Raw genomic sequence first — 16,031 nt, 5'->3', positions numbered from 1 at the left:
ACTACTGAGGGCAGGGCTTGCTAATCACCCACATATGGCCCAATTAAAAATGCTCTGAACAGACTCCAATTGTTTTCAAAGAGTTCTAGAAGCAGGCCCATAGTTAATCAAAGACTACAGTATGTGGCTGGTAATTCTATGTTCAATAGTACATCCTAGGTGTGTTAGCAAGACTTTGCAGATTGTACCCTTAACTCGTACACCCGTCAGGTAAGGAGAACTGTCCACTTGTTTGAAAAACAACATCGTACTATGCTGTAAAAAACAGCAACAGCAATAATAATACTTACCCCACAGTAAAAAACTGCCTCATCTCCTGTCTTCGAGACCTCATCAGTTGTTTATATTCTCCAATACGCAGTTTCTTGCCATCAACAATACAGGTGCGTTTTGGTCGAGGTTTGTATTTGTAGTTAGGGTACTTCTCTAGATGGATTTTACTTAGCCGTGCCTGTTCCTCATAGTAAGGTTGTTTCTCTTGATTAGACATGGATTTCCAGCGAGAGCCTATATGCAGAAACATGATGTTCAAGTAATGCAGACTGAGTTCTAGTTCTAGGCATGGCAAAACACTTTTTTTTTTTTTTTTTTTTTTTTGCCATACTGTCTAACAAGTTCACCAGCATTTACAAAACCTGTCTGTGGCCAAGATTTTCAAAAGTGATTAGCTATTTTGGGCACCCAATTTGAGGTACCTCAAAGGGGCATGACTTCCAGAGAGTGCGGGTCACCCGCTTTCTGAAAATCCAGCTCCTTTAAATTGTTTCCAGTCAGACACCTAAAAATTGAGTAATTTAAAATCAATAGTTGCATTTGAAAATATGGATGTTGTGTCCATAACAATTTTTTTCTATTATTCTTTACAATAATGACCTTTGACCTGAGAATAATTCTGTGAGCTATTTATTAAAATGGTGCATCCGATGAAGTGAGCTGTAGCTCATGAAAGCTTATGCTCAAATAAATTGGTTAGTCTCTAAGGTGCCACAAGTACTCCTTTTCTTTTTGCGAATACAGACTAACACGGCCGCTACTCTGAAAGCTGTCATTTATTAAAATGCACATTACTAGAGTCAGGCTGGGTCTACTGTCATTTTGTTGATCTTAAAAGCTTATCACATTGCTCATGTATGCATGCTTCTCCAAGAGTTCTTGAGAACACAGCTTATAAATTTCTAATAATGGATATTAATGCTCTGCTACTTAGCAAGGAAAACTTATGAAAAGCTCACTTATTCACAAAATTACAAATAACCCCTTACTAATAAGACATCTTTAATTTAGTTGCACTTTGATATAACCTTGGCATGCTATTGGCACTCTACAATATTTTAAATCCTATTATGCATATTTTCCTCTGGCCAGATTAAATTAATGTATTGAACTGCACTTAGAAAGTTATATTTTTAAAGGAAAGCATATTTGCAGTTATATACACCAGTTTAATTCTTGTAAACATTCATTGAAAGCTGCGCCAATAAAAGTAGTAAAAAATTCTAATCCAGTTTATACAGGAAGAGGAAAAAGTATTCAGATCTCTTGTATTGTTTATAAAGAATGTTCTAAACTCTTGGAGAGAGGATAGGTTTTGGGGGGTTGTTTTGGGTAAGCAATGCAGAAAGTACTTTTTGGTGTCTTTCAGCTGGATAAAACTATTACAGCTGCGGTAAACGTGGGTGGAAGCTATTCTTTTACCAAGATTTTTCATACATCAACAAATGGAAAAGTTTTATAAATATTATCCATAGCCAGCAATGTTCTGTGTCAGTTCTAATAATTCAGACTCTTTTCTCATTGTCCTGGAAAAGTTGCAAAGATATTATATGGAGATAGACTTATTTATGACAGGTTAATGCTATGGTTAACAAACACACGATTGCTGGCACTTCTGATATATTTATGCTGAAAGTTTACATTTTAATGAATACAGTTACTATACTCCTAATAATTTTTTTCATAGAATGCACACAAATAATATAGATTCCCCATGGCTGCCAACGTTGAAACAGTGCAGGGTTTATACAAAACTGAAAGGCTATTCATATAACTTATTCAAAATGATAGACAAAAATATAAGAACTTCTAAGTGAGATACTAAAAGTTTTAGGACAGAGTAACATTTATTTCTAGAATGTCTTTTTGCCTCTGACAGAAATAACAAATGCATGAGAAACAGCTCTGTTAAAAATGCATTTCAACTCAAAAGTTTACAATAAAATGATTGCAGATGAAACTTGATTTTTACTGTTATTTATTATGAGTTACATTTAGAATCCATCTTTCACTTCAAAGACTCAGAGAACAAATATATGTTTTAACATTTCACTACTCATTCTCACGTATGTTTCTAATTCTCCAGAGAAGTCATTGACTCACAATGTCTAAAAAAATCAGCCAATTTATTTGCACAGTGGCAAAACTCATGTATTGGTGTATGCCCATATCACATGTATATACGCGTTAAATATTACTTCTGAATTGTTAATATTAAGTAATATTTTAATTGTGTAATGCAAGTGTTTCGTTTTATTTTTTCTTCTAACATTGATGTATGTTTCTTTAAAACATTACCTTCAAAGAAAATATGCATTGAATATATGCTCTTTCAAGTGTTATGAAACTTGCTGACCAATAATTCATTTCTGACATTTAATTCTCTGACATAAATTTTTATCTTGGATTTGTATTAAACGTATTTCCAAAATTATTAATGTTACCATAAGAAGTACAGTTTCCATTTGCATGAATCGTGAACTCTTGAGTTCAAATTATTTCTGATGTGATCATACAATGGGTCACTTTACCCAGGAGCCATTGTTACAGTAAACTGGCAATTGGGACAGCCCCAGTTGAACGAGGGAGAATACACAGAGGGGGCTGTCCCTCCCTTTCAGAGTCTCTGCCATTCATTAGCTAAAAGGGGAAGGAAAGTAGCTGATTGGTCCCTCACCCTACCCTAGCCTGAGCCAAGTGGCGCCTCTACCCTGTACTGATAGCCTTGGAGGTGTGTTTTGTGGATATAGCAGTCTGACCAATCATGTGTTTTGGGGTTAGGAAAGAAATGTTTTCTTCCTGTAGGCACCTAGGAAGTTTTTCGCCTTCCTCGCAGCACCCTGGAGGCGCAGTTAAGTTAAATAGTAATAGGATTTAACAATTGACGATAGTCCTTGGAAAGGATGTTAGTTCTTCACAATTTGTGGCTGGTTTCCAGTGAGGTTAAAAGGAACGGTTCCCAGAAGTAAAAGACCTGAGATTTTATTGATGGGCCTTGTGCTCAGGGGATAGCAGAAAACCTTCATGGGCCAAAGTGTCCCCGCCCCCCCAACCCCAGCCCACTTTTTAGTATCCCCGGTCCCACTCACGCAGGGAGGTGGTAAGACTCAGAAGAACATACTGAGTCGTAGGCCAAGGTAGTTCTACAGAGTATCCGTGTAACCCCTGTATTGGAACCACTTCCATTGCTGGTGAGAGTATGGGTAGTGCCCCTGCCCTTTGTTAAGTTTAATAAATTGTGGCCTGTTCCTTAAACATCCATCCCTGCATTTGTCCTAGTTTGCTGCCACATCTACATCAGTCACAATATATTTATTTCCTTGTACTTACCTAGGATTTTGCTGATATTGGAGTTGTGCATGTCAGGAAAAGCTTGGAGAATTTTTCTGCGTTCATCCTTTGCCCAAACCATGAAAGCGTTCATTGGTCGCTTGATATGCGGTTCACTACTGGCTCGGCCCCGTGCATCCCTGTAGACTCGAGCTTCAGCCACAGTGGCACCTCCTGTTGGCCAACAATAATACTGCTGTAGTTTAGCTGCAGAGCCATTCATTGCTTTACTTCCTGTAATATCAAGGCAGGAAGAAACAAGATGGATGCAAAGCATTATTATTTCGATTACAAAACAAATTCTTATGCCTTGTTCATTTTAGCTTCATTTTTTCCTCTCCCCCACCCTTGCTTCCAGATCTATACGAGGAGATAAAATAGACCTAATTTCATGATTCCAATGTAACCATCCAAAGGCAGTCTTAACAAGATCCACAATACCTGTATAAGCCAACAAGTTGTTTGTATTGATAATTATATTTTACTTCTGTCAAGGTACCAAAGTCTAGACCAAGTTCTAGTTCTGGGTTCTAATACTGCGTGTACATTTTGTATGCTCCATGGGTGCAAGTGTATAAAAGTTACACGTGAGGATCAAACAGTGATGTAGAATTGCTCACACAAGTACTTCCCAATGACTCTTGTGGAACATATCCTAACATTTCATAATAAATTATATAGCCTATTCTTAATCTGTGGGTACATGTTGCACATTACATAGGTCTGATTCTGCTGGGGGCTGAGCATCCTCAGTTCAAATTTCTTTCAATGATAACTGAACATGGGTCAGCATCATGCAGGATCAAACCACGCATCTGTAATACGGTAGTTTGCAGTCAATGGGTATGCATGCTAATACCAGAGCAACAGGTTGGTGTGACTAGTATATTGGGTTCCCCTTGACAATAATTCTTCAGTGAATCTTGATGGCCTGCCATTCCCCAGCTCCAACTCAGCTGCGCATGCTCTAACCTGAGATGGATCTTGGGCTGTACCCAAGCTCAGTATTCTTGACAACAAGCAGTCTTAGCTGTACTGTACATTAGAATGCACACAACTGAACATTACATGGTAGGAACTGCCTGATATAGCTGAGCTGTGACGCTGGTAAACTCATGTCCTTGTCCTGGAACTTTTGGAATCATAATTGTAATATACACTTTTAAGGCTGGAACATAGCTGTGAACAGAGAAGCGGAAAAGGCTGCACAGGAGAAAAGTGACAATTTTATTTTAGGCTTCAACACCCTACACTCCAGTGCTTTGATAAAAACAAAAAGGTGGTTGTGTCAAAACATGACAATAAATTAGCACAATAATGTGCCTCATTATTTTTCTGTAGCAGCGTGAAGGTAATTTATATTAACCAAAAATATAAGGTCAGATATTTAGCTTCTGCAAAGTATCATTGTTCTATTGTCTTCGATGACTGGCTTCTAGTTTTTAATTATGCAGAATCCTAATTTTGCTAATTTATTGGGAAAATATCATATTTTATATACACAACAATTTAATTCCATGTAGGCAATTCATTTACATGAAAAAAGTCTTAGAACAGAGAATGCATAACTAATACACTACCTTTTTGCCACCATGCCCACAGTACATTAATTTCATTTAAAAGGCACTGACCATACAGGATAAATTGATTTCACTTTATATGGCGTTGACAGCCATGTTTATTGTGCAGTGAAATGTAGTGTAGTTTCAAGCGGACAATATCCATCAACATAGGGCAATATGCTGACTGCTGGGCCAGATGAAGACATACATTACCCTGGAAGCAAAACACTCATTCAGATACGACAGTGTCTCCTCCTGAGGATCACTGTGGAAATTTATGATGCCCCCAATGCCATTACTTTACAACTGACACTGATTCAGCAATTTATATACTTACATGTGTGCACATAGAAGACAGGTTTGCGGCAAATGTCAGATGCAAAAATATTTTAATATTATTCTGAGTTAACTACTGTGTCACAGGTGTTCAGCATTTACAGATGGTTACTATTGCTGCTCTCTTTCTCTCTTGCAATAGGGAGTAATGGTTTTGCTGAGTGGGTGAAGATAAAGATGTGCTTCTAGGACTTAATCCAAAGGCAACTGGAGTCAACAGGAGCCTTTTCCCTGTCTTTAAATGGGCTCTGGATCAGACTCTTCCTGCACGTCGTCTCAAATAGAATATATCTTTATTTTAAAATTGGGATATTTTTAACTGGGGTTTCCTATGTTACCGTGGTTTAGTGACTTCGTTCTAATAGGTAGGACTAATACAAATAATTGAAAAATGTATATATAATTATATGGAAATTATTCCATTTTTAAAAATATCAAAATTTGCAACAACTATGCAATGATAATGCAGCATTATGAAGCTAGTTGACCAATGAAAAAATATGAATCCTTATTCTGTGCAAAATTGTCAAAATTTGCAACAAGTTATTCAATCAGTTCTACTGATAGAAAAGGAAAAGAGGGAAAAACATTGCTCTACCCAGCTGATTAATACTGTGATAGGACAATTTCCTGAAGTGCCCTTGAAAAACTTTACTGAATTCAGTTTAAGTATCTTTGGGTCCATCATACTAAACACAAAGTTCATGCATTATTGTTGGCCAGGATTTTATGTAACCTCTGTAGGATGCTGATGTGATGGAAGGCCAATAGTGAACAATGTGTCGGACAAGATTAGACTTTTGGGACAATACGTGTGAAGTGGATTTCCTGGGAGAGAGACTTTTTTTTTTTTAAAGGAGAAAAGATGGATGCACTAAAAAAAAAGAGAATGCAATTTCCCCCCCTGTGGTTATGCAAAATCCTAGCCTTTTGAAGCTTTGCTCTTAAGAGTGGACTTTTTGTCTGCTGCTCACCTGTTATACAAGGCCATGATCAAAGATCCAAGCTATATAAAGGAAAGCCTAAGGGTGTGTCTACACTTGAAATGCTGTAGCGCAGCCGTAGAGCTTCAGTGTAGGCCTACAGCAATGGGAGGAAATCTCTTGTTGACGTAGTTAGTCCATCTCCCCACCTCCCCGATTTAACTTCTGAGTGTAGATCTGGCCTGAGCTATTCATGGTTGTTCTGGTTTTGAATCTGAGACAGTTATGAACTTGTAACCACCTGGAACGCCCAGTTGTGGGATTTTGAAGAATTAATACCTAACAGAACCTGAGCTTAGGGTCACCTCTGATAAACATTTTAGTGTGTGTGTGTAGTTTTAGGCAGTTTGGCATGCTGGGAATATACATCGTTGACAGAGAACTATGCAGTCTGGAAAAATCCCAGTCAGGAGGGAGAGAGACATGGGTCTCTACCCAAGAAAGGGGACTGCTGAGGATCTAGGAACCTTAAAGAGGGTGCTCTTGGTGAACCATGGAGGGTAAATACAGGCGCAGTTGCCCTGAACTGTGACATATATAATGATTTTACACCTTCTACCTTCATTAACTTGCTTCCTTGTTATAGTCCCAATTCAGCAAAGTGCTTAAGCACATCCCTAACAAAGCGCATAAATGCTCCTTGGAACTACTCACATGCCCAAGTACTTAGCTGGATCAGTGCCAATGAGCTTCCTTCCCACCTTTCTGCCAGCTTCCCTTAAGTCTGACACAGACTGAAGAGACTGCAAGTGGCAGGAATTTATGGGAGGGTTTAATCATGAGGGAGTAGCCACAAACCTTCCAAGAATTTCTGTTTACCAGACATGGAGAAAGGGAGGGTCTATCTATCCTTGGGCCAAATGCTGCACTCATACATCCCACCACCATTATACAAATAAATGGATTTGGCAAAGAATATCTAAGAAAGGTGGGGGGGGGGAATCTTCTCTCAACCTACTGGTATGATGCAGATGGCTGCTTAACACTTCCACTGCCACTATAGCCCATGATTGTACACAGGGCCTTTCCGCATCATCAGATTTGAGGCCTGTAGATCCACATAGTGGTGGATCTACTGGCCCATCCCTGGATTGCCTCACAAGCTCCTTCCCTGCTGCTACCTTGCAGTAGTTCTGAAGTGAGGTTTCCCTGTTCTCAGGAGACAGGTGACACTGCTTCCCAACTTCACACTCCCTGCCATATTTCCAGTGATATCACTCCACTCCAACAGCATAAGCAGAGGGGAGCATCTGGCTCCTGATGTCTGTAATTACAGTGTAATGATCAATAATTAAATAAAGGAGGAAACTACTGTAGTCTAACACAACTGCATGCAAAACATGCTCATATAACACCAAAGGAGGAATCAGGAAAACAACCTTTAGCTCTGAGCACTGTATACAAATGAAAAGAGTTACTTTGGAGAGGTATAATGCATTATATAGTCTCTAAAAGTAAAACACTGAATTCCCTTGTTCTGGTCAGCTTTTGTGCCTGCAGAAGTAACCAAGATAATAACACCACAAAAATTTCAAAACTTATTTTAAAAAAAAATAATTAGTATTTAAAATACAATTTATTTTGAAAATCATGTCTGGATTTACATAACTGCCACACCATGCCATTTACAAGCGACTGTGTTTATCTACAGTTGCCATCGCTAGGAAACAACTCTATACATTTTTGATTGCACCAATATGTACAGTTGGCCAATGAGTTTGTCTTTAGGTCTTTCTAATAAAGTTTTGGCCTGATCCTCTGGTTCCGATGCAGGAAAACGTCCATTATACTTCAATAAGACATTTGTAGGACTGAATTCTTTATTTCGAGAGATTATAATTTGGAATAGGAAAATGAAACTACAACCCTTATAATCTATTTTAAATTATTTTTTTAGGGAATGATTCTAATTACAGTAGTAGTAAACTGCAAACATCCCAAAAAGGACACAAAGTTTTTGATGCATCTACTTTGAGCAAGTCCATACCTGAAGGATTGGAAAAGGCAGCTGAAGAAAGTTGAGCTTTTCTCTGCTTGATCTTTGAGTGAATATGTGCAGCTAGGCCCAAGGGCTCTCACAAAAGAATCTGTGCAAAATGAGCTTCTAAAAATAATTACCAATCACACAACCTGTCTGTCCTAAGCGTCCCACAAGTGCAGGAGTATGTTCAATATACTATACATTACAGAAAATGCTTCTGTTTGCAAAAGGTATAACTGGAGAGCAAAAATTCTTAATGTTCACTGAGGTTATAACTAAGGCTTTAATGATAGAAAAGAGGCAGATGTAAATGTGGTCTTGCAGGTTGAAACCCATAACAATAACTATATTTCAAACTGCAGGTCAGCTCTAAACAACTTCAATCTGTCAATCAAATATCAAAAAAGCTCTTTCACCCACATACAGAATTTCAACAGGTTTTACAAGCCACGTTCTTGTTTTGTGCTGATAGTTACAATAATGAGTGAGCCAGAAACAAAAGAGAGACTATTCTGGAATTTGAAGAGCAAAGGATATGGAAGACTGTAAAGTGGTAGGGGTTTTAGCTCTAATTCATAGGGAGAGTTTGCTCATCATTATCTAATAAAATCCCTCTGCAAAATAATATGTACAAATACACTACTAACTGGGGGAAAGTTAAAACAAGTGTGTGTCTGTGGTGACGAATGGGCCATTCACTAATGTACTGTTCATAATGCAGCCACAGAATGGGAGTCTGACTTCCAGAATGAGGAGTTTGGTCGGGATTCAAAATTTTTACAAAAACAAAATTTGGCTGCCCTATTGGCTTAGTTGGCAGGGAAATCTACTCCTCAGCCCAGCAGAGGCTGGGGCTATAGAAGTGTCACTTTCAGCTTCTGAGGGTATAGGGCTGTTTTGCTTTCCAGCTCTTCAGCTTCTGTTGGGCTGAGCCATGGATGAGATAATACAAAACAAAAAGCAGATTAGAGGACAGCGATCACTTTTTGTAGATGCACAGTGTTTAACTCCTCTGGAGAAGTTAAATTCAGGATTAGCATATGAAGACTAAACATAGTCAAAGGACAGTACAAAATGAAGGGGAAGCTAAAATACTGTGGCCCTGATCCGGCCAAGCACTTACACTTTAAAAAATCTTCTACAACCAGATGAGGCTAAGCGTTTTTTTCGGAGGATAGATAGGGGAGAAGGAGGGTACTTTCTATGAATAAGAGCTGGGAAGAAGTTTGGTCAGAATCTGGAGAGAGGAGAGGGTGGGGGAAAGTATTGTCATGTGAGTGGGATGTTGGGGAAATTATACTGTAACTTTTGACATATTGCTTATTTGTTGTTTGCCTATATCTGTTTGTCTGTCCTATCTTTTAGATTGTAAGCTCTTTAGAGAAGGGACAGTCTTCTGTGGCTGAAAGCATGGCTCTCTTGAAGATAATAACAAAACTCCTATCAACTTCAACATCTCTCTGATCCTTTATAGCCTCCAGGTGCTGCCCTGTCCTCTTATTTGGGCAAATAGGAGACCCTGGTGGCCACATCATAAAATACTTCATGCCAATATGAACTACTAGCATTGCTATTGCTGGTTACAGGAGAGACGCTGAGGACTGAATGGGCATTGAAACTGGAATGATACACTTGTTCTTAGAGATGGATCCCTCCAGAATATGGGTAAGGATAAAATAGGTTAGAGTGAAAAAAATAACTTTGCAACTCTCTGTTCTGCACGTCCTCTGAGGACAGAGGATGGCAGCCTCCAGTACAGCTTGTCTGATATTTTTACAAGCATGAAAAACAAAAACACATCTGAAATTAATGGGTGGGCAAAAGCTTTAGAGAGTTGAAAAATACAACAAATACCTTTTCATTGAACGAATAGGTTTAGATACAAATTCATACAGCTGATTTTGCAAAATGTGACAAAATTTTCTGCTTGATAGCAGAATATAAGGACTGATCCAAGTTAGGTCCTAGGTTTATAGACATATTTCTTATCCCTTCTCTGCCTTTTTACCTCTTTATTTTCTTTACATCCCCATCCACACATAGATGACACTTTATTACCAGCAAGGAACGTAGAATATACGGGCACTTAAAGAGCCACTGTCAAATCCTACTCCCATCAATTGTCTGGTGTGAGACACTCTGCAATGCTAACAACGGAACAGAGAAATCACTAGCCCAAGGGGTGTGAAGTCTGTAGCCACTCTGAGGCACAGGTATCCTGCATGGCAGTGTCTGGTCTCCAGGCTGCCTTCACTCCAAACACTAAACAAATATTATTCAGCTGGGATTCTAAGGTCCAACATTTCTCATGAACAGTACTTGTAGCCTGGAAGGGAAAAGAACCTGAGGAAAGTATGTCTGATTTATTAAATTAATTGTAACATTTTAATGGGATCTAAAATATTTCACCTCCGAAGACATTTAAACATGCTAAATAAATGCTAAGAATTAAAAATCTACTGTAGCAGAGGCTACATCTCACATTAATGCAACACTCAGTTATGATATTCTTAGCAAGTGTTACTGCAGATAATGCTTCTATTTTCCCTATTAGAGACTCCATTCTCTTTAAACATCAACAAGAAGAACCAAAAGGGAATTCCCTAAGGTCAGCTCTGAGGAAACACAAACCTCTAATTCAATAACTCTGCTACTGCGTTGAAGAAGGCCTTATTATTGCAACATCCATATGGAGTCAATTGGACATTAATGACTAATCAATCCCTCCCTCTTCTATTCTACTTATAGTGTCACAAACCGTGTTTAGATTAGCCCATTTCCTGCTTAGGATCGCTCAAGATGTCTTTTGTTCTTTCAGGGCTGGCCTGATGGAGGCAGCTTAAACAAACACACGACCCAAGTGGCGCAGGAGTTATAAACTGCCATATGTGAATGAACAAAGGAGCCATACTAAAGCCTTTTGTGGTATTTGTTAATGTTTTTCATCTGAGCTTAAAAAGACCTAATGACTTTGCGGTGAGCTGATGCATGTGGCTCGTGGCTTTGCAAAATGAAGGAAATTCTAAGCCAGTTATATAGCAGCATATATTTTCCAAAGTCCCTTGTTTTCAGCTTTGGTGGCACTGAGCTTCCTTTTTATTACATTTGCTTTACATATGCAAACAAAATGCTTTATCTTAATTAAAACAGAGCATTGATACACTTGAACACCTACACAAGTTACATGCTTTTTTCTCCATTAAAAAAATGAAAAGTGAAATATTTTTTGTGTGTAAAATAAAATCAAGTCTTCTAAGTTTTATCAGTGGTAGCAGTTCACTCAACAGTGTAAGTGCTGATTTGTGACTTGAATTTAAACTCTGAAACAATATTTTTAAATAGGCTATTATCACCTCCACAAACAGCAACCAGTTTTGTCCAAATCCGCAAAGTTCAAATGAATCAAAACCCTTAAATGCAGCTATTTTCTTGATGGTTTACACAAACAGTTTAGATTACTTGACCACATTTTATGGCAAAACTAACCCTTATTGAAATGTGGCATGGTAGACACTCGAAAACAATGAAATCATCTATTAAATAATACAGAACTGTGTTAAATTACTGTACAGGGTCTGATTTAAGCCCACAATGGTAAGGTTATTTCTCAGTGCTGTAGCACAAATGGAATGAAAAATGAGTCTTTCGGGACCTGAGAAACTTCTAGGTACAAAGAAGGATGCTGAAGTAGCCTTGATTTTATATTTCTGGAAAATAAATTAATTAACTGTAATAAAAAGTCTTTGCATTCACATGGCAATTTTCATTGGAGGAACTCAAAATGCTTTACAAACATATGCAAAAGCCCCCTTTTGAAGTAGGTATCATTTTACTGAGGGACAAAGTCAGAGTTGCAGGTCATACAATTTGCCCAGTGCCAGTGAAGAGAGTGGAATTATCAGTCACCAGGTCTAAACATTATATACATTGCCTCCCTATTGATATCATTTTTTGCATTTCATGTTTATTTTGAAATTAAAGTATTAACTGTCACAGATTAGATATGCAGGTTGAAGCACTTTCTAATGCTTGATATTATTACTATTATTAAAAGATATGACACACTCCTCTGATATTTTTTGGAACAATTAATTTTGGAACAATTTTTTGGAACAATTATGATGACAATTAAGTGGCATTATTGTATATACTGGTATATACTATATATTGTATATAGTGGTATATACTATACCAATCAGTTTCAAAGCCAAAACAGTACTAATTCACATGAAAGGGATTTTTATTTGATATCAGATTAGCCCTTTAAGAGCCAATATATCATCAGTGGAACTGATACCAACATGATTGCAAACACCTCCTGACATGATGATACCTATATGATTTATAAACCAAGATACTGATTTTTAAAACACAGGGACATATTTTACAGTCTTACTCAGACATGATATCAAACAAAGTTTTGCCAAAACTAGATCTGCCAGATTTGGACACATTCATTTCTTGGCCATTATTTATTTTATTTTATTTTAAGATGGAGAACAAAGAATGACCATTCTTTTTAGAGAATAGCAGCAGCACAACTTCAAATTTTACAAATACTTCTTTTTAGGCAGAGATGAAGGCAAAAAAGGGTCTGAAAACTGAGAATAAGCAACTTTTCTTGCCCTATTACAGCAAAAATATGACTTCAAACAATTAAACTATCACATGGTTTATAAGGAGATATTCTGTGTTGACTTTCTGGGAGAGAAGATGTATGCAGCGCAGTTGTAGCCATGTCAATCCCGAATATTAGAGACAAGGTGGGTGAGATAATATCTTTTATTGGACCAACTTCTGTTGGTAATAGAGACAAGCTTTCGAGCCACGCAGAAATTTGCAGTACAAACTCCCTAAAGTCATGTCTACTGTGGAATAACTGTGGGTATCTAAGAAACTCTGAAATGCAGAGCATTCCGCCAAAAGATTTTAATATCTATTTTGGAATCATTACATTAATGGCTCATTTATAGTATTCAATCCACAAATTGATTTGACACATCCTAGCATATATCATAATTCAGTGTATCAATATCAGTAATTCTCTTCTATCCAGTGTTTGCTGGTCTTACTTATTCTGTCACATCTATAATTAGACTGCAAGAACCTAGAAGCAGAATGTGTGTGTCTCATTTCTTTCTTGCCTAGCACATTTAGGGGGTAGTAATAATAATTATAATAATCAATAGTAAAGGAGTACTTGTGGCACCTTAGAGACTTAGAAATGTATTTGAGCATAAGCTTTGTATCTGGTGACGTGAGCTGTAGCTCATGAAAGCTTATGCTCAAATAAATTGGTTAGTCTCTAAGGTGTCACAAGTACTCCTTTTCTTTTTGTGAAAGCAGACTAACACGGCTGCTACTCTGAAACCAATAATCAATAGTATAATAAATAAATAATAAATGATGATGGAGAAGCAACAGCTGTAGTACGAGGGTATGAGTTCAAAGTTAATACATATTAGAAAATCTTTGGAAAACTCATAGAAATAATTTTTAAAATGGGTTGCACCTACCTATACAGGATTTGTGGGTGAAAACAGGAAAATGCTCTTACAATTTGCATAACTGAATGGAAAAATACCCATTTGCCATTCCCTGATTTGTGTTAAAAAATATGGGATTTTGCAGTACAATAGGTGTCCATACAAATATTGCAAGCTCAAGTTTGCACGAGCATTTGAAATGTAACCTTTGATCTGTAGTTAGATGCTATATTTAAAATATAATATTTAATATTTTCGGGAACTAAGAAAGACACTCAAATACTCCCAATATGCATTCTCGTCTAACTGCTTAAAACATTAAATTTAAAGAAATAAAGAAAATTCTGTACTCTGGAAGCAAAATTTCACTTTGGATGTGCAGATGGGGCTAGATGCTCAGTGCAACTCAGTGGTGGAGAAGGAAATGGCGATAAACCAGCTTTCCATTCCTAAGATCTTGACACTGCTGGAGAACAAAATAACCTGCACTATAATTTAGAGCAGTATAAAGGCTATGCAAGCTGGAGTGGCTCTATTTGGATAATTCCAGTGGCTGAGGATTAGCCAGATTGCAGTTCTTCATCCCATCCCTACCCTGTTACCTATGCTCGAATGGGCAGAGAGAAGGTAGTATAAAGGTGGCTTTAAACCAACTGAGATTTCCCCTCTGCTGGAGGAATTCTCAGCTACCTGTGCGAGACAGCTTTGAGCTCCTTTTGCATCACTGAAGCAGCACAAAGAAGATTTAGGCAGGGCTCAGCATCTGGCCCATTGGATTTCTACTGACATGAGTGGCAGCTCCTTCCAAGAGTAATTTGGCCTTCGGAGTGTGAAAATAAATGTTTTAAACCCTGGAACTACTATACTTAATTTTTCAGTCTCATAACTTAAAAATAGGCTGAGCAGACTGACTGCCCTCAACATTTGTGACAATAATTTTCTCATGGGCTGAGACTTTCTGTGCAAAGCCTCAGCCTCGAGTTATTTTTTATAGCCTTGTTCTAAATTTCTGAAAATAATGGTTTACTATATAATGGAAATTGTGACAAGCCCTTAACTATAACTGCACTAATGGGCACCTCCATATAATACTCAGAGCATTGTAACTGTGGCTATATAATATTAGCAATTCTACTATAATCATTTTTAACATAAAGGTGCTATTAGAAAAGAATCATTTACTGTAGCACAGAAACAGCAAATGAGAAATACTTATGCTTAGCAGTAGGAAAAAATACAAGACAGCTGAAACTCCAAAGGTAACTCTTGTATAGAACTGCCAGAGTTATAATTTGGAAAGTGAGAACTATCCTGTATATTAAATATTAGTGTCTGGAAAGGAGTAGTTTTCAATGCAGTGGGAAATCGGTCCACACCCTGCATCTCAGATTATTCATCACTTGAGGTGGGCGTTGCCCCCCATAAAACTGTATGTGGGGTTTGGCAGCAACCTCGTCCATAAAGCAGCTGCCCTCAGGAAAGCAATGGGCCAAGTCCTTAAAGACTGAGGGCCTGATTCTCATCTCATTTTCAGACATTTACACTAGTGGAACTCCACTGACTTTCATGGAGTGCTTCCTGATTTATACTGCAGTACACAAAGTCAGACTCAGAACCTAGGTCTCGGCCACCTCAACGCTTTCCCTTAAATTCCCAACATTATTAGTTAATCCTTGTCAATTAGGCCCCTCATCCAAATTTCAGATATAATCAGGTAGATGTTGAAGTGCTACAAATGGCACCCACAATTATCGGAGGCCTCCTCTTAATATCAGGCCCCATAACTCAGACATTAAGAAATGATTTCATCTTGAATTAATAAAGGCACATTTGGGGGAATATAGTTTTATCAAAGACAGATACAGATACTACCGGGAACAAGGCATCTAAGGTTTGAGCTTTCTGTAGTCTCTCTGGAAACACTTCTTTGTCTTCAGACAGCTTTCACCATTTCCTGATTTTAATCTTTCCTTTCTCAACTGCCATAGCAACTATTACAAATATTTATGTGCGACAAATACTGGCATGGAGAGGCATTCTTTCCACAGTATTTATGAGGCACTGTCACAAAAGTAGATGA

General features: G+C 37.8%; 1 protein-coding gene across 32 annotated transcripts in view; it reads right to left on the bottom strand.

Annotated features, from left to right (window-relative positions):
* The window catches only part of SOX6 (SRY-box transcription factor 6), a 445,473-nt gene that overhangs the window by 11,975 nt on the left and 417,467 nt on the right, over positions 1-16,031 (bottom strand). For 27 of the 32 annotated variants that reach the window (XM_073347430.2, XM_073347425.2, XM_073347409.2 and 24 more), the window contains 2 exons: positions 3,604-3,837; positions 291-507 (listed from right to left, as the gene is read on the bottom strand). In XM_073347430.2, the coding sequence (XP_073203531.2) occupies positions 291-507; positions 3,604-3,837 (451 nt within the window). The remainder of the gene's footprint in view (positions 1-290; positions 508-3,603; positions 3,838-16,031) is intronic. The other 5 variants (XM_073347419.2, XM_073347435.2, XM_073347436.2 and 2 more) reach the window with 1 other exon arrangement.

This window comes from Lepidochelys kempii, chromosome 6 (genome assembly GCF_965140285.1).
Source record: "Lepidochelys kempii isolate rLepKem1 chromosome 6, rLepKem1.hap1, whole genome shotgun sequence".
Taxonomy (NCBI): Eukaryota; Metazoa; Chordata; order Testudines; family Cheloniidae; genus Lepidochelys; species Lepidochelys kempii.
This window is presented reverse-complemented; position numbering and strand designations above follow the sequence as displayed.